The 19,532-nt window shown below is 42.5% G+C and overlaps 1 protein-coding gene across 1 annotated transcript; it reads right to left on the minus strand.

Annotated features, from left to right (window-relative positions):
- Positions 1-12,371: 12,371 nt before the first annotated feature.
- LOC125521258 (mitogen-activated protein kinase 2) lies at positions 12,372-15,573 on the minus strand. The gene is made up of 6 exons (XM_048686324.2): positions 15,083-15,573; positions 14,606-14,735; positions 14,079-14,216; positions 13,650-13,982; positions 13,066-13,249; positions 12,372-12,862 (listed from the first exon to the last, which is right to left on the minus strand). Exons 1-6 carry the CDS (start codon positions 15,286-15,288, stop codon positions 12,690-12,692), a joined length of 1,164 nt encoding a protein of 387 aa, XP_048542281.1. The 5' UTR covers positions 15,289-15,573; the 3' UTR covers positions 12,372-12,689.
- Between the last annotated feature and the right edge of the window lie 3,959 nt (positions 15,574-19,532).

The following is a 19,532-nucleotide window of genomic DNA, read 5'->3' on the forward strand; positions in this document are numbered from 1 at the left end:
TCCTATGGCGCAGGGGTCTGGGCCCATCGCCCTTTGCACACCTGCACGTTGTGAACGCGGCCGGCGAGCAGACCTAGCAACCTCCATTACAAAGGAAGTTGCGTTACGCGGTCCAACCCGGCGCATGCCGCTCAGTCGCTGATATCATGAAGGCTTCGGCTGATACCACGACGTCGAGTGCCCATAACTTTTCCCGCATAGTTGGTTAGTGCGTATAGGCCAATAGCCAGACTCAGATCAAATACCAAGATCTCGTTAAGCATGTTATTTTTAAATAACCATGGACGCCGACCAGCGCCAGGCCCACCTCTCTCCTAGGTGGTCTCAACCTGCCCTGTCGCTCCGCCACAAAGTAACAGTCAGGGGCCTTCGGGAACTCAGGCCCACCTCTACCGGGATGGAGCCACCTGCCCCTTCAGCCCCAACATCGGAATCACTCGCGGGTACTCCTACGAGCCGACCGGACTTTAGTCACCACCTGTATAGCATGTATATATGTATAAGTATATATCCGTGATCACCTCCCGAGTGATCACGGCCCGATAGTATAGCATGGCAGACAGACAAGAATGTAGGGCCACTGATGATAAACTAGCATCCTATACTAAGCATTATGATTGCAGGTAAAGGTAACAACAGTAGTAGCAAGGACAGGCTATGCATCAGGATAGGATTAACGAAAGCAGTAGCATGCTACACTACTCTAATGCAAGCAGTATAGATAAGAGTAGGCGATATCTGGTGATCAAGGGGGGGCTTGCCTGGTTGCTCTGGCAAGAGAGAGGGGTCATCAACACCGTAGTCGTACTAGCTAGCAGTGGCATTGGTCTCGGTGTCTAGCGAGAGAAGAGGGGGAAGAAACAATAAATATTAAGCAAATAGATGCATAGAGATGCATGACATGACAAGTATCGGTGCTAGGGGTGCCCTATCGCGGTATAAGGTGGTACCAGTGAAGTGCGGAAACATCTGGGAAAATATCCCCGGTGTTTCGGGTTTTCGGACAGGCGAACCGGAGGGGGAAAGTTGCGTGTTCGCTATGCTCGGGATGTGTGGCGGACGAACGGGCTGCGTATCCGGGTTCATCTCGTCGTTCTGAGCAACTTTCATGTAGAAAATATTTTCATCTGAGCTACAGTTTATTTTATATGATTTTCAAAAGAATTTATTAATTTCTGGAATTTAATTAATTATTTAATTTAATTCGAAATTGGATTTATGACATCAGCATGATGTCATGCTGACGTTAGCAGTCAACAGGGGTTGACTGGTCAACCTAACCAGTGGGTCCCACTGGTCAGTGACACATTTTAATTAAACATATTAATTAACCTAATCATGATTAATTAGGGGTGGGCCCCACTGTCATTGACTGATTAATTAATTGACTAACAGTTTAATTAGTTTAGCTTAATTAATCAAAATTAATTAAGTTAATTAATTAATTAATTATTATTCATTTTTTTGTAAACGTTCGGGGGGCCCCTTGTCATTGGCCCCTGGGGGCATTAGCGGGGCGGTTACAGCGGGCATGGGCGCCAGCCCGCCCGACAGAGCGCTGCGGCTAACGGTGAAGGGGGCCAGCGCAAGGCCCGACGTCGGTGACCGTGGCCGGAGCGAGGCGGCGCGGCGAGGCCAGCCGGAGCGAAGGGAGGCACGTGGCGTGCGCGCGAGCCGCACGGGCGCAGGGGGGCTGCGGGCGGTGCGGTGGCGCGGAGGCGGGGAGCGAGAGCGAGGCGGCAGAGGAGCGGCAGCAGGGGGTGGACGCGGCTAGGGGCGGCGAACGCGCAGCGGGCAGGCGTGGAGGCCAACCGGAGCGAAGGGAGGCGTGCGGCGTGCGCGCGAGCGGCGCGTGCGCAGGGGGGCTGAGGGCGGTGCGGTGGCGCGGGGGCGGGGAGCGAGGCCGGCGACGAGCAGGCCCGCGGGCGGCAAAGGAGCGGCAGTAGGGGGTGGACGTGGTCAGGGGTGGCAATGCGCGCCGCGGGCGGGCGTGGAGGCCAAGGAGCGTGGGGAGGCGCAGGGAGTCGGCGAGGTGGAGGCGGTTAGCGCTGCGACGACGGGCGCAGTCAGCATGGGAAGGGAACGCGGCGGCTGCAGCGGGCGGGGCTATGCCGTGGTCAAGGCGCAGCGGCGCATGCGCGCGCGTGTGCAGGGGCGTGCAAGGCTGCAGGGGCGAACGGGAACGGGCCTGACAGGGGAGCAGTGGTACGGCGCGGGAACGGGCGCAGAGGCAGGTCCGTGGCGGTGCACGGTGAGCGGGAGAGGAGAAGGAGGGGGGCCTCACGAGGTAGCTGTAGGGGTACAGGGCAGTGGGTGTCGAGGAGGTCGACGGGGAAGACAGTGGAGAGGAGAAGCAGGCCGGCGGGGGAGCGCTCCTGGCGGCGACGGCGTCCTGGCGCAGGGACAGCGACCTCCTCCCCCGATCCCGATCCAATCGGGAAGAGAGGGGGGCAGATATTTCGGGGGAGTGTGGTGGTGTGTCGGTGGCCGAGTGGGGAGTGGGGGGTTATGGCGTGCGGGGGTGGGCCGGTTGGTGGCCCGGTTGGGCCTGTGGCCAGCTGGGCCGAAGCCCGGGGGGTTTCTCTTCTTCTTTTTTTGGTCTTTTGTTTTCTGTTTTATTCTTTTTCTTTTATTTATTTTATTTTACTGTTTTAGTTCAACTTAGGGCATTTAAGCATTTTATAAATTTGTGTTTTCTTTACTATAATTACCTATGCTAATTTTGGCACTGCCCAAACATTTTTATTTTAATTTTTGAAAACGTTTATTATTTAACTTTATTTTGGATTTGAATTGGAATCGATTTCGAACTAACGATAGATTAGCAACAGTAACCGTGGTGATGTGGCACCATTTGCGTGGAATTACCGTAGCTTGTTTACCCGGGCATTACAGAAAGGATCAGAGTGACATCCTACACATTCCTGATGTTATACTGATCTCCATCCGTTCCGATAATATTTCAGCAAGAGAAGTTTAATTAGAAAGATTTGTTCTATAATTAATAGGTAGAGTGTTAGGCTGGCAGAACTGTGTGGTGTGTTCCTACCAGAATCATGACAATAGTCCCACTCCTTGCCTCCGTTTCGACGCTGGCGTCCACCTAATCCCTGCCCCCTTCCGCTCCGGTCGCAGCGGCCACCACCTTCCCCCTCCCATCCTTGTCTGCGGTATGGTAGCAACTCCACAAGCTGGGGCTCTTGCCGGGTTTGTCAGATCCGCCAAGCTAGAGCATGAGGAGGTGTCCTCGGGTACGGGCCCGGAGGCGGCGTGGGAGCAGCCTCCGCCTTCCAAGAAGTCCATGTGGTGGCATCGCCTGGAGTTGGTAGGTAGGGGCCGCCACAAGAGTGCACGAGGTGGCGTTGGAGATGGCAGGGTGCTATTTCAGGTGCATGGAGAAGGGACACTTGAATGTACAAACAATGTGGTTTCACTAAAAAAAATACATCCGCGATGATAGACGTTTGTCATAGGTCGCATTTTCAATCACTCATGTACATGTGTGACGGTTATATGACATAATAGGATAGTCATACATATGATGTCGGGGATGTGATCCATAATAATAATCACTTTTTCATCACAGAAGTGTCCACTTCTATGATGATATATGGCGCGTCATGAAAGTGTTTTCGTCAAAGGCAACTGACACATAACAACCACTGTAATAGGTCGTTGTTAAGCTATCGGTGTGGCTTCAGATTCGATACTTGTTAACAACCCCATCCAATGACCGATTTTCCACGTGTCGGATTCTCATTCACCAACGGAGCCACACGACAACTCTACCTTGTGACAGCTATCGCCCATCCAACGAACGGTATGCGCCTATGAAACATTGACACATGGCATGACCCCATCAATGGCCTGTTTAGTTAGAAAGGACGGCCTAGTAAAAGGTCTGCTTAAGGTGCATTTGACTTAGTCAAAAGTTATCAGGCCGGCCCGTTATAGGCCTGTTAACGACCTGTTTTTTATATAGCACCTTTACATCCCAACTACCCACGACCAGTTAGTACATGTCTGAATTCAGTCCATTCGGGGTCTGTGCGTCATTCAATATGGTTCCAGTCTGTTGATACTTTAGGCCCATGTGTGACCCATGGTGTTTCTTCTTCCAATTTCGACTCGTTCAATGGCTCGGACCTTGACGACATGTCATGTATTTTAGCCCCAAAACGGCTTGTGATGCTTCTGGGCTATTTGCGACCTTTTGTATAATCTGACCCTTTTACGCCCCGTCGAGTTTTGAGGGCATATAAGGCCCGTGCTACATTTCAGCCCATTTACGGTTTGTCCCGTCTCCGGGCCATTTCTGGCCCATGGTGTCTTTTGGTCCATTAACGGACCCGTGTTTACACAGGGCCATTTTTGGCCCATCCTGCCTTTTGGTCCACTAACGGCCCTTGAAAACCCTGTGCCTTTTTCAGCTCTTATTCGGTATTAATGTGTATTGCGATGTTGTTGAAGAAGGTTTCAATTTCCTATAACGCGGGGAGTCATTCATGACGTGGTCGTGCATTAAGATTCTTTAGCATTAGCAAGTACTTTATTGACTATCACAAGTCTTTCTGGTCTTTGTTTCTCTTGCAAACATACAATGGCACGGGGTTATTTGCGAGAGCTCCTATACAACGTCTTCAACGCCAGTTCGCAAGATGGTGCTCGCGCGAAGGTTGTTGCTGGCCGGCCTAGTGTACGCACACAACTCTTGAGTCATGAGCTCTACCACATAATCTAGTACGGTCTGATTCGCGTGAAGGTCATTGTGGACCGGTTAACAGTTGACCAGTCAACCATTGACTTTTGAAAAAAGTAAAAAGAAAAACAAATAAAAATTTTGAATTCAAAACATTCACGGTTTTGAAACTAAAGTTTGCAAAGTCAAATAACTTCATGAATTTTGAAGGTCATGATTTTGAAAAAAAGTTCATGGTGATTTTGGAAAAAAGTTCACATATTTTTAAAAACTTCATGAATTTTGCAAAAAAAATCATGAATTTGGAAAACAATCGTTCATGGTGTTTTTGGAAAATATTTCACATATTTTTAAAAAGTCCATGAATTTTGAAATTTTTTTCACGAATTTGGGAAAAATCATGGATTTGTAAAAAGTTCTTTGATGTTACAAAAAAATCATGAATTTAGAAAAATTTCATGAATTTACAAAAAGTTCATGAATTCAAAAAAGTGAAGGATTCAAAACAGTTTGCAAAGTAAAAAATATCTTGAATTAAAAAAAGTTCACGAATTCGAATAAGTTCATAGTTATTTTGGAAAAAAAAGTCCACGGGTTTCAAAAAATTTCATCAATTTTGAAAAAATTTCATGAATTCAAAAAGTCAAAGTGGTAATGAAAAACATGTCCGCAGATCTGAAAAGCATTCATCGTTTTCGGAAAAACTTAACGAATTTGGAGAAGTTTGCAAATTTGAGGAAAAATTCATGAATTCCAAAAAACACGGACTTTTAAAAGAGTTTGCAAAATAAAAAACTTCATGATTTTTTTAAAAGTTCACAGGTTTGAAAAAAGGTTATCGGTTTTGAAAAAAAATCATGAATTTGGAAAAAGTTTGTCAATTTTGAAGTTTTCATCGGTTATGAAACAAAAAGCACACGAATTTGAGAAAATTTCACGAATTTTGGAAAAGTAGTTACAAAAATGTTGTAAAAAATACTAAAAAAAAGTTCACGGATTTGAAAAAAGTGCAAGAAAGTTGAAAAAAATCACTAGAAAGTTAGCAAAAAATTCACAAGAAGTTCATAGATTTCAAAAAAGTTTGTGCAACTTGAAAAAAAGTTCACGAAAATGAAAAAAGATTCACAAATTTGAGAAACTTCATGAATTTGAAAAAGAAAAAATTTCATGCATTTGAAATAATAATAATAAAAGAAGTAGGAAGAAGAAAAGAAGAAAATAAAAAACCGAGTAAAAACGTAAGAAAAAACCAGCCAAATAAAGCCGAAGAAAAGGAAAAACAAAATCTTTATTTTTAGCATTACATTTGACGCATAACAAAAGAATAACTTAGACACATGATGTGAGGTCTCCTAGGTGGTCATCGTGTCTAGTGCTGAAATGTGAGCTTTGTAGTTCGAGTCTCAAATACACCCATTTTTTATATGTTGTAAAAAGAAAAAGAAAATAAAATGGGCCAAGCTCAATGCAGGGGGGCGCCGGTTTGCACAATAGCCTAGAATCGGCACTAAAGGCGCTGAATAGGATTTGGGATTATTTATGGGCTTTTCTCTTTATTTACGGTAGGTACGGTCTAGACAACCATTGCTGATAATACCTTGCCATGTGACATATGGGTCACATTATTCTATTCCCTTGTCCATAAGCACTACAATTAGATGGAGGTACAACATTTAAGTTACCATACCCCTACGGGGGTTTCATCCATCCCTAGAGAAACATCTCTAGCATGTTCTTCCAAAGCAAAGTAAGAACCAAAGCTAGTGGACATAACATTTAGTATCACATAGTAGAACTATTTCCGATGGATTTTACTCTCTCTTATCCCGACATATAGTTTCCATCTTGTTCTTGTTATATGTTTCCTCACATATAGTTCTCATCTTCATCACACCTAAAGAACTCTTTGTGATGTAGTTGACTCTCTCTTAGGCAATTATGGAGTGTCATACATGCAACTAGTACGTGGGTTTGCTTCTCTGCTGGGTAACTTGTGACAAGTAGTAAAGGACGTAATTTTATTTACAACACACCAAAGGAGCGCTTAGTGATATTTCATAGTGATGAATGAGCATGATTAAATATTCTTTTTTCCCACTTGGTCAACAACCTTGTCAAAACTCTACCAAATGGTACTTTTGTCCCATCTATGAAGGTAGATATACAATCTCATTGGGATACCCTGAATCAACAGAAACAATATTTACCTACTCTAAAACAGTTAGAGTAAAGCAATGAAAATGGGATGATATAATTTTAGTGAACAAAAATTCACAAGTGAACCAGCGGGTGGACGTGTAAATACTTTGTCATCATATCTATAAAAACCCTTGCGTCATGTGCAGATCCCAGCCATTTGGCGACTATCGTTGTGAATCTCATGTCAACGTAACACACGACCATCATCTATTGTGTCGGATATCCATACCATCCAACATGGTTAACAATCCCATAGGCCAACACAAAACACATATGTGTGCCCCATCAATTGCATCGATGCAATTGTTAGAGTCATGCCATAATCTAGAGTCTTAAAGTTTTTCATGCAAAGTTGGGAACCATTGATCTCTTGGTTTGTTGTTATCCGTACCTAAACATACCAAAAAATGCAACACATCTTCAAACCCACGTCGAATAGTTCCAGCGGAGCACTAGCGATTCTCAACTTGACTCACTAGTTGACGGTTTCCAACCATCCACAAGAGCCCATGTTTTATGCGGTGTCGTGTAACAATCCTTGCATCACTAAGAATTTCAATAGTACATCGACTATACCCTACTCTTCTTCAAGTACTCTGAATGGTTCGTGATATATTATCCAACCATTACCATAAGCCCATTATAATGTGTTGTGTATTAATATTTAGAAAAGCTGAGTGAAAAACAACACGAGAGGCTCCTACTGCAATAATAATAATAATAATTAAACAATCATATTTACAAAATTAAGGTCATTTGACCCGGGGTGGGGGCATAGGGACAAAGGAAGAAGTATCCAAGACTATTAAATATCAATATCAATTTTGTCATAACTTGCACTCTCACTGGTGCTCCGTGACAACCAACCTACACCTTATATAAAGGGACTTGACGCCAAGGCAAAGAAGGGACACATGCAACAGTTAATGGCCCCTAGACAAGCTTGATAGTAGATTCGATCTAGACATCCCGTCTAAGGTCATCCACATAGAACTTGGTAGTTGACATCCAACTCTCTAAGAGCCTCATTACGTTCGTCCATTAGGATATCACCTGATATAATCCATATAAGTAGGAGTAGGGCTATTACCTACCATAGGGGCACAAACCTGGGTAAATATGTGTCATATGTCTTTCTGGTGACCCAAGGTTACATCCCAGTACCAAACAAATCTATGTGCAACTACCATACTGCTATTGGGTACTTTGCGAAGCATCCTTGACAGTTGGCCACACGAAACGTCCATCCTTTGTCTTCACAATATAGAATGAGACACAATTTTTAGCTTTACTAAACAATTTTGTTGCCATGTAACACTCTTCACTTCTTTCATGTGCACCACAACACATAACTTTGGTCATGATAGCTTCAATTTTAGATGTCAAGTTGACAGCAAAAAATGCAGCCAATGACTTACCAGAAGTGTAATGATCAACCATACTCTTGAAATATTTTTGCATACAAGCCTATTTCATCTTTGGGATAGAGCCAACTCTGAGTGGACACTCTCAAGACCCACATGCCTTGTTTAATGGGCGTAAAAACTACCTCCCGAACTTCATCATCTACCTCAATGATCTCCCCATTTGCATTAGCCCGGACATAAAAGAACTCTTACCATCAACATGCACTTTAGCAAGTTAATCTCACGCTCTTTCACGAATGGTGGAGGTCTGTCGCAAAAACTTGCACACACACCTTGTTTTACTATGCAAAAGAACACTTGAAGTTCGCGAGAAGTTGTAGTGCCAAAGGTACAAGAAATAACAAGATGGTAATTCTACCTTTATGGTTTCTTTCCACTTATCATTGGCTAAAACAACATTCTTCTAATGGTCCCAACCAACTCCAGCTGATTTATCTTTAGAATGCTTCCATGCTAACTACAAAGTTTCTATCACATCCCATCTATTTTGGGAGTGTTTTCTGCTATATGAACTTCTAGCTTTTTGGAAAAACTTCATGTCTAGGTTCTTGTACTCGCTGTTTCTCAAATAAGCAATTGGTCTATTTTCAGCTATAACTTCTCCCCAACACAGATTCCACAAAATTCTTGTGCAACAATTGGATCCAATTTTCTTTAGCCTTACTACCATGTTCCACTTATGTAATCATCACACATATATGAACATACATATAACATAACCATTCAAGATCGACTAGTACCATGATGATAACAAGCAACCCTTCAAAATCACAAGGTACAATCTATGTAAATGATAATAGCAACTACCATGACCATGTTCAATACAATGTATGTAAATATACAAAGAAAACATACAAATAAACAACAAGTACCATGATACACCAGTATATGCAATGATAGACCAATTTATACTATCGTACACTAAGAAAAGAAAAAGAAAAAGTAAATACATATGACCGATTAAGGATGGCTAGGAAATATCTCTTCCGCTATGGTTCCTTCTTGATTAAGGATGGTTCAGAAATTATATTCTCGGAGGATAAGTGGCTAGGTAATGCTACGCTCCAGGAACAATATCCAACTCTATACAATATTGTGCGTCACAAGGGTGATAGTATCGCCAAGGTTTTGGAATCATTTCCGCAAATGTAACGTTCATAAGGGATTTAATTGGACCTAGACTCTAATCATGGAACATACTACTCCAGCGGTTAACCACGGTACAGTTGTCACAAGGGTCCGATGTATTTCATTACAACCTACATGGGAATGGGCAATTCTCAGTGAAGTCTATGTATAGAGCTTTGATCCAGTCCAATGTGCCAGTTGATAATAACAAGAAGATTTAGAAGATGAAGATACCTCTTGAGAATAAAATATTTGCATGGATCTTCATCACGGAGTCATTCTTACTAAAGATAACCTTATTAAGAGGAATTGGTATGGAAGTACGTAATGTGTTTTTTGTCAGCATGATGAGACAATAAAACATTTGTTCTTCCAATGTAAATTGGCCCGTTCTATATGGCCAGTCATCCAAATAGTTTCTGGCTTGTATCCTCCTTGTAGTGCTGCTAATATATTTGGCAACTGGGTACATGGGATTGATCATAGGTTTAGAATTCTTCTCAGGGTGGGAGCACTTGCCGTCATTTGGTCGCTTTGACGATGTAGAAATGATAAGGTTTTTAATGATAAAAGTACTTCTCTTATGCATGTTATCTACAGATGTACCGGGACTCTTCGTTTATGGTCCTCTCTACAACCAGTGGACAATCGAGACCTGTTTATGGAGGTGTGTACACGATTGAAGGCTATGGCGAGGGGTACTTTTACCCAACATGGGGGGGGCAACATGATCTTAGGATTGGGCCACCTTCGGTTTAGGCATTATACATATCATACAAGTTTCCTTCTTTTTCGCTTTCTTTTATTTTGGGTTGGTGTGAGGACTTTGTTGGCTGTCTGCATCTTAGTTATGCAGAGGTCGGGTGTAAGTAGTACTTAAACCTTTTAAGTAATAATGCGCCCCTTTTCAAAAAAAATATGACCGATTAGACTATTTTGGAGGAGTGTGAAGGATTCACCATGCTTCGATTCTTGTTGTGAGGCAAGGAGGCATTATCATTGGCAGTAAGAGAGGCTTGTAGCTGACGAGATAGGTTGGGAAGCCAGAGAGCAGACAGGAGGCAACATGGAGGCATGTGGCCGATGGTAGCTACGCTGGGTAGCAGGTGCGAGGTGGCACACAAAGAAGGAGGCATGTGCTCTGGCCATCAGCGAGGCTAGAAGAGGCAAGTAGCGGAGACCCTAACCCACCAATCTCGTTGATGGGGGATGTTCGGAGGCACAATGGAAGCTTATGGATTGGAGTGTGAACGTGGGAGGAGGCAAAGGCAGACGACAACAAGGAAATAAAGCCCTAGCCACTTGTCCCTTTTTCCTGGCTGGGAGGGAGGGGGATGAGATGCGGGTGGGTGGGGAGAGAGATTCTCCAAATGGAGGCGAGGTATATAACATAGTTGTAGTTTTTTTGGTAATTGCGGTGCCACTATGGGGCATATCTATGGGGAATGGGTGCAATTCTAGTGGAGGGAGGGGGAAGAACATGTGGATATGCTTTCTGCTTTATAGTGTAATTAAGAGAAGAACTTCTCTCAAGCCTAGGCTAGAAGTTTGTTGCTTATTTTCGCTTGTGCTTCTAGGGGACTAAAGCCAAAATTCAAGACCAAACTAACAGGACCTATACTGGTACAGTAGTGGGCCCTCCTCTCCTTGAGTGCATGCACGAGTTCATGACCAATGGTCCTAAGCTACTCTGATAAAAAAAGGATCTCAGTTGTGTCTAATCCTACATCCACATCGATGGAGTCTTCGAACTAACGGTGTTAGGACCACAAGGATCTTGATTGTGTCACCTACCAAGTGGCCCACTGGACACAATGATACGCCCTAAACACATCCATAATTTTTGTAATGGTTCATGCTATATTCATGTCATATATGCATCTATCATTTTTCCAGATTAACATAGTAGTGAAGTGTTAGAGTACTAGTCACTGGTTTGGCTTAACAGAAAATGATTTTTTTACAAAGATATGAAAAATCAGGAAAATACATGGAGACGATTTTCAGTGAGGAGGCAACATGCACGAGAAGAACTAACAAGTGGGAGGCCCCAGGGGCTCACGTGCTTGGATTTTGGGGTGTGTGTAGGGCCCACCTAACTCTATCTCGCTGCCTCTTCTTCCTGGTAACTTATATATATCGCTATTTTTTCGCAGCCGCCTCAACACGTTCAGAGGCGGTCTAATCTGACCTTGTTCTACCACTCTGTCGAAGGGGAGAATAGTTGTCTTGGACCTCTCAATCGACCCTTGTTGCATGACGATGCAATAGTATTAGTCAATACTAGGGGCTAAGATTTGTTAGCTGCTGAACATGACTGTGACCTTGAGCATTACTAATGCAGGTAAACTATATGATGTATCTCTGATTATGAATTTCTTTATCTTGGACTGAATCTTATTCATATTGTGTATTGAACTTTGAGAACCATGAGATCATATGGCGATTGTTTAGTAAATTGTTTTGGGAGGCACCTCAGGTGACAATGGCGTGCCCATTAGATCTAGATTAGAAAGACAACACTGGGTGTGATTCTTTACCATGCTTGTGGGGTCTCATCCTATTTTCATCCAATAAAACGAGAACTTTGGGTGTGATCCTTCACCACATTTTATGAGGTTATACCATATATGTTAATGAAGTTATTAATGTTGCGAGTTGCCACTAGTGAACCATTAAAACCTCATTTTACTCATTTCTTTACACTTCTATTTTGCTAGTTTTATTTATTCCAAAAAATACAAAAACACTTATATCATTCAAATTATCAATCTCTTGGTCAAACTAGTGCAACTGCGCAATTGACAACTTTGTTAGGTGTATTGGGGACACAATACACTACATGTATATTGATTGAAGGGTTTAGAACACAATAATAATAAGTGACATCCGTTGGATGGTGAACAACACTGACGACGGAAGAGTGGCCGGAAACTGTAATACCATAGTCCATAACTCAGGTCTTGTTAAGCATACAACAAAAAGGGGGTAGATACAACCTAACATGATACAGATAAGGGCCCCACTTTTTTTGGCCAACAAATTATTGATCAAGCGTTCATGATTCCTAAATTTCCAGGTTTTCGACGTCATGGTGTCATCAACAAGCCGTATGACAAGATGCTGAGACGTGATCACTGATTACTCTGTACATCGTGCTGTCAGCTCATGTATTTTCCCACGGAGCTGATAGATTTGCCATTTGAAATTGCTTCTTTTTCTACATTGGGAACTTTTCAGTGAATTGGTTCAGGGTTGAACTTGAGAGCCTCCCTCCAAATGAGTTCTTTGATATCTTCCTCAGTAAATGATGGTTGTTCGAAGTCGAAGCTGAAAGGCGCTGGGCAGACAGGTTCATCATTTATCTCATGAAGGGATGCTAAATAAGGATGGCATAGAGCCTCATCAACTGCGAAGCCACCAAGAAAAAAAAAGGTTAAACTTCCAAGAGAAAGTTCCTCGTAATATTTCTTACATTAATGGTTTAATTAACGTAAGAAGTGTCATTTCAACTTGGTTTTAATAATTCGCACACGATTCTGAAATGATGGTTCACATTATTAAATTTGTCATTTTGCAATCAAGCAAGATCATGCTATGCTGTAAGATTACCAGTAATCCTCTTGCTCGGATCAAATACGAGCATCCTCTCAAGCAAATCCATGGCGCCAGTGGACATACTGGGGAACCGTGAACCAAAATGCTGTTTCGGGTATTGAGGAAGAGACCTCACGTATCTGCGGGCATTATCACTTCGAAGAAACCCAAGGCTCGTGTCATCTGGTGAGCCTATCAGCTTTGGATCAAGAATGAATCAGGATTACAAACAGCATCGAGAAGATTTATTAGACATTTCCATTTAGTAGAACAAGAGAAGATGTTAGTGCATCTAGAATAATCACATGCTTGGACCAAAACACTAGTCTGAATGAAGGCATATGCATGAAGTATCATGCTACACCAGATACCAGTGTAAGCTTCAACCTATGTGGTGTACTTGTGCTAATTGAGTTGGTAATCCAAGAGATATAAGCATGGAAAAAGCATAGCAGTTGGAACCTATGCTAAATCAGAACTGACAATCATAGTGTCAGACTCCGAGGCAAAAAGAGAGCAGGAGAATATACAAAAAGAAGAAAAAAGAAGCAGAAGGGAAAAAATAAAATCTTGACTCGTGTAATAGTGAGTGGCCATACCTCAGTAATTAGCCTCAGCTGATGAACATAATCTTTTCCAGGAAACAGTGGCTCCCTCATAGCAATCTCACCGAGGATGCAACCCACTGACCAGATATCAATTGCTGCAGTGTACTCCGAGCAGTTGAGCAGGAGCTCCGGTGCCCTGTACCACCGAGTAACAACATACTCCATCATGAAGTCAGTCTCAGTCGTGGTCCTAGCCAAGCCAAAATCTCCAATCTTGAGTTCACACTTAGCATTGAGCAGCAGGTTGCTCGGTCTGAGGTCCCGGTGCAAGACCTTTGCTGAATGCACATACTTCAATCCTCGGAGCACTTGGTAGAGAAAATACTGCATCATGAAAATGTTAAGGTGAAAGGAAAGCTGACCAATTGTAGAATGTTTGGACTGATGCTGAAGGGATGATGGAAAGAACAATGTACATACCTGACAGTGATCATCCGTGAGTGGCTGGTTTGATCTTAGAAGGTGGTGAAGATCAGTGTCCATCAGTTCATAGACGATGTAAACATCGTTGAAGTTCTCCCGCCTTGGTGGGCGTATGATGTCCTTTATTGAAATCACCTGCCAAAAGTCAGATTTTGTCATGATCATACCACCAAATTCAGGGTCACACCATATATATTTTCGATATCATAAGTGGAGATAATCACACATCATGTGGACTTATGTTGCAAGATAGTTCAAAGTTTAAACACGGTAGCACAGGTAGGGAACTTCAACTTTTGTCACACATGTCGTCTGTATAGTAACTAAATAATGACAGGCGATTCTGGCTTTGAAAGAAAATCACCAGAATTTCCGGCAGATCTCCTCAGGACGGCTTACCTTTGCTATAAACTACAGAGTTAACCATGGTCAAATAGAAATCACAAAACATTTCAGATATGAGCATGTGAACCACAGAGGTTTATTACAAGAAGGCACATGAGAGAGGAGGAAAGATGGCTCACATTCTCATGATTCATGTGGCGAAGCAGCTTTACTTCTCGCAAAGTGCGTTTGGCATCGATCTGGTTGTCAAACGCATTACCTATCTTTTTGATAGCGACCTCCTCACGAGTCTGTGCATTTACAGCAGCGCTGGAGAAGAAGATCACAGAAAAGAATTTGTCACCACAGGCTCAAAATCAACTAGAAACAGCTCTTGTTTCCTTTTAGTATTGAGAAGCTATTTTTGCTGTTAAATATAGCCATACCATAACAATTAACTAGTACTGGTCCGTTATAGAAAGCTTTATGGTTTAATACTATAATATATATATACGCTAGGCTATGGTAATTTGTAGCTTTAATCAAGACCCACTTTCAGTCGTATATGCTGTAGCGAACTCGCAACAGGATCGCAGTCAGCTGATCGAGCAAAGCAATCCATTTTCTGAGGTAACTGAGGAATATACGCGAGCAGATGCAGCGCATGACGTACGTACCAGATGATGCCGCAGGCGCCGCGGCCGACAGGTCGGATGGGTGGGACGTACTTAGCAGAGACCTCAAAGAGGTTGCCGTAGACGTTGTACTGCACGTACCTGCCGCCGTGGGTGAGCGTGCCCTTGATCTGCGCCTCGCCGCCGAGGCCATGGCCGCCGCCGTGACCTCCTCCTCCTGCCCCGGCGCCTCCACCCTCCATGCGCATCGACCCGCACGCCTGCGCGCGAACACCTTGATCGAGGAGCTAGCCAAGAAAGAAAGAAATGCACGCCGCGCGGAGGATGAGAGAGAGAGAGAGAGAGATTGCTAGCTTGGTTGGATGGACGAGGGAGAAGATAAGAGCGTTGGGGAAAAGGGGAAAAAGGAGGAGAGGAAGCTTTTTGGAGGGAAAATGCCCGTGATCCCGCGAGGAGTTGGTTGGCTTGCTGCTCCAGACCATTCCCGCCTCCCTTTTCTCGTCCCCCTCCCATTTAGCCTTCACTTCTCTTCCCTTCCCTTGTGCATGGCAGCAGCCTGCTTTGCTCCTTTCTTGCATACTTCTTTCTTCTCGGCTATAGTGGTCGCTGTCCTTTGATTTCTTTTGTTGTAGTAGCTCTTTTTGCGCGGCTGATATGACATTTCTGTGACACCTGTCTGATCTTACCTGCGGAACCTAGTCCATGGAATTCATTTTTTTTTAATTTACGTTAAGTACGCAAAGTTAGGTTGTTTTTGTAAATTTCCACGTCTGGTTGATCTTCGGTTATAGGAAGAAAACCTGCCGATGGAACTTAGATTTGATTACAACATTTTGGATTCGCGGTAAATATATGAAGTTAAGTGAATTCCTAGTTTCTTGCAGTTGGTCATTTGTTGGTTACCGCCATGTGAAATTTGAATTTAAGCTTAATACTAATATTTATGTATGTTTAATAGACGTGATATAGTGAATTCCGTGTTGATATGTTACTTTCGACACATGGCCACTTGATACGTCTCCAACGTATCTATTTTTCCTAACACTCGTCCTCTTATTTTGGACTCTAATTTGCATGATTTGAATAAAACTAACCCTGAACTGACACTGTTTTCAGCAGAACTACCATGGTGTTGTTTTTGTGCAGAAATAAAAGTTCTCGGAATGGAACGAAATTTTGTGAGGAATTTTTATATAATAGGAGTATATAAGAATTTCTGAAGTCAAGACCTACCGGAAAGGGGCCCCTGGGTGGGCACAACCCACCAGGGCGCGCCCCCCTCTCCTGGCGCGCCCAGGTGGGTTGTCCACACCTGGTGGCCCCGCAGACCCTGAAACCAACGCTATAAAAATCCTATTTTTGGAGAAAAAATTAGGGAGAAAAAATTATCGCGATCCACGAGATGGAGCCGCCGCCAAGCCTTGTTCTTCCTCGGGAGGGCAGATCTGAAGTCCGTTTGGGGCTCCGGAGAGGGGGATCTTTGTTCTTTGTCATCACCAACCATTCTTCATCGCGAATTTCATGATGCTCCCCACCGGGAGTGAGTAATTCCTTCGTAGGCTCGCTGGTCGTTGAGGAGTTGGATGAGATTCATCATGTAATCAAGTTAGTTTTGTTAGGGCTTGATCCCTAGTATCCACTATGTTCTTAGATTGATGTTGCTATGACTTTGCCATGCTTAATGCTTGTCATTTTGGGCCCGGGTGCCTAAAGTGACTGTCATATTAGAATCGCCCTAGGTTATAACTGTCACATAATGAATATCATCCAACAAGTCACCGATCCAATGCCTACGAATTTTTTTCATATTGTTTCTGCTAAGTATTACTACTACCATCACTGTTACACTTGCTACAAAATTACTGCTATCACTGCTACTGTTACTATTGCTGCTGTCACTACTATCAAAACTATCAAACTACTTTGCTACTGATCACCTTGCTGCAGATAATTAATCTCCAGGTGTGGTTGAATTGACAACTCAGCTGCTAATACCTTCAAATATTCTTTGCCTCCCCTTGTGTCAAATCTATAAATTTGGGTTGAATACTTTACCCTTGAAAACTGTTGTGATCCCCTATACTTGTGGGATATCAAGACCTTTTTCTGGCGCCATTGCCGGGGAGCATAGCTATATTTGTTGCGTCACTTGGGATTATTATCATATTATCACTATGAAAAATCTAAAGGATCCTAAGACTAAGATATTTCCCTCAAAGACGATGGGAGGTAAGGAACTGCCATCCAGTTCTGCTTTAGATTCACCTTCTGTTATGAGTAAACTTGCAACACCACCACATGCTATCAATTCTAATATGTCGCAAGTTATTGATGATGCTACTTCTACTATGAATGATGCTTATGATGATGCTAGTACCTTGCTTGTTAATGATGATGCCACTTGGTGAATTTCTTGATGAAAAAAATTGCTAGAGTAATACAACATGATGTTGTTGAATCTGATGATGAGCTTGAAACTGAATCTCCTGAAACACCTGCTAGAACTAGCCCTCCTAGATATGAATTGCCTAAGGTACCGTAAGGTTATGTTATGAGTGAAGAAACAAATAGAGATATTCTTGCGTGTAATGATAGAGATGATCTAGATAAATTACTACACAAGTATAAAGAAAAATCTTTGAATGCTAGAATGAAATGTGATCCTAAGTTTGCTACCTCACCTATCTTTATTGATGATAAGGATTATGAATTCTCTGTCGACCCAGATTTAATTACTTTGGCTGAATCTGATCCTTTCCATGGTTATGAAACTGAAACTGCTGTGGCACATCTTACTAAGTTGAATGATATAGCCACCCTTTTTACGCATGATGAGAAAGTTCGCTATTACTTTATTCTCAAATTATTTCCTTTCTCATTAAAGGGTGATGCTAAAGCTTGGTACAATACTCTTGCTCCTGGTTGTGTGTGTAGTACCTAGGATATGATTTATTACTTCTCTGAAAAATATTTCCCTGCTCATAAGAAACAAATTGATTTGCAGGAAATATTTAACTTTATGCAAACTAAAGAAGAGAGTCTCCCACAAGCTTGGGGGAGGCTTTGCCAGTTACTTAATGCTTTGCCTGATCATCCTCTTAAGAAAAATGAAATACTTGATATCTTCTATAATAGACTAACTGAAGCTTCTAGGGACTTCCTAGATAGTTGTGTTGGTTGTGTTTTCAGGGAATGAACTGTTGGACAAGTTGAAGAATTATTGAATAACATATTGAAAAATTATGATGATTGGACTATTCCTGAACCACCGTCTAAACCCACTCCGAAGAAGAGGGGTATATTATATCTTAGTCCTGAAGATATGCAAGAGGCAAAGAAATCTATGAAGGAAAAAGGTATTAAAGCCGGGGATGTTAAAATTTTACCTCCTATTGAACAAATACATGGGCTTAATACACCACCGCTGCCTAAGGTGGTAGAGGTAAATTCTCTTATGAAGTTCAATGATAATGACAATCCTCGCAATATGCATCCTAGCCAATGCCTTTTGTGAGTTTGAAAACTACATTAGAAAACAAGCTCACTTCAATGCAAATGTTATGAAACAATTGAAATATAATTCTGATATGATTGCTCGCTTGAGTGACTTGTTATTTAGAATTTCAAATGATGTTAGAGGTGTTGGAAAACATGCTTCTATGGTTCAAACTCAGTTAGAACAAGTTACTAAATCTCAAAGAGAGTTGCTTGATGAAATGAATAATAATATGCATGACTTTGCTGTTAGAGTTGCAACTAGAGGAGGTAAAATGACCCAGTAACCACTTTATCCTGAGGGACACCCAAAGAGAATTGAACAAGACTCACAAAGAAATGACACTAGTGCACCTAGGCCTTCTAGAAAGAAAAATAATAGGACTTTGCATACTTATAGTGAACCTAAAATAGAGAAACCTCCTGATAATGACAATGAAACTTCTATCTCTGATGCTGAAACTCAACCTGGTAATGAACACTCACATACTAATAATGAAAAAGGTAACGATGAAGTTCATGAAGACTCTCAACCAAACAATGAAAAAGAACCAGATAATGATGTTGAGATAGAACCACCTATTGATCTTGATAACCCACAAGCTAAGAATAAAAGGTATGATAAAAGAGACTTTGTGGCTAGAAAACATGGTAAAGAAAGAGAACCGTGGGTTCAAAAACCTATGCCTTTTCCACCTAAGCCAACTAAAAAGAATGATGATGAATAATTTGAACGCTTTGCTGAAATGATGAGGCCAGTCCTTTTGCGTACTCGCTTGACTGATATTCTGAGAATGCCTCCTTATGCAAAGTGATAGAGGCAAAGGTGTACCGATGTTTCGATGAGATGGTGGCTATCGTTTTCTGTGGGAGTCTACCTTGACGATCCGACTACGAACGTGCGAGATGTTGCGCCTTAGCAATCGCTAAACCAACTTTCGAGGGGTTATTGACCACGTCGGAGCACGATCAACCTGACCACGAGGGTATGTTTCCT

The sequence above is a fragment of the Triticum urartu genome, chromosome 7A, assembly GCF_056163025.1.
Source record: "Triticum urartu cultivar PI428250 chromosome 7A, HENAU_Tu73, whole genome shotgun sequence".
NCBI lineage: Eukaryota > Viridiplantae > Streptophyta > Magnoliopsida > Poales > Poaceae > Triticum > Triticum urartu.

Excerpts from the sequence above, each read along its gene's own strand:
- LOC125521258 (XM_048686324.2), bottom strand. The coding sequence starts at position 15,288 with ATGCGCATGGAGGGTGGAGGCGCCGGGGCAGGAGGAGGAGGTCACGGC. Across the intron at positions 14,217-14,605 it reads GCCACATGAATCATGAGAAT|GTGATTTCAATAAAGGACAT; the intron begins GTGAGCCATCTT and ends GACTTTTGGCAG. Across the intron at positions 13,250-13,649 it reads AGCTGAGGCTAATTACTGAG|CTGATAGGCTCACCAGATGA; the intron begins GTATGGCCACTC and ends CTTGATCCAAAG.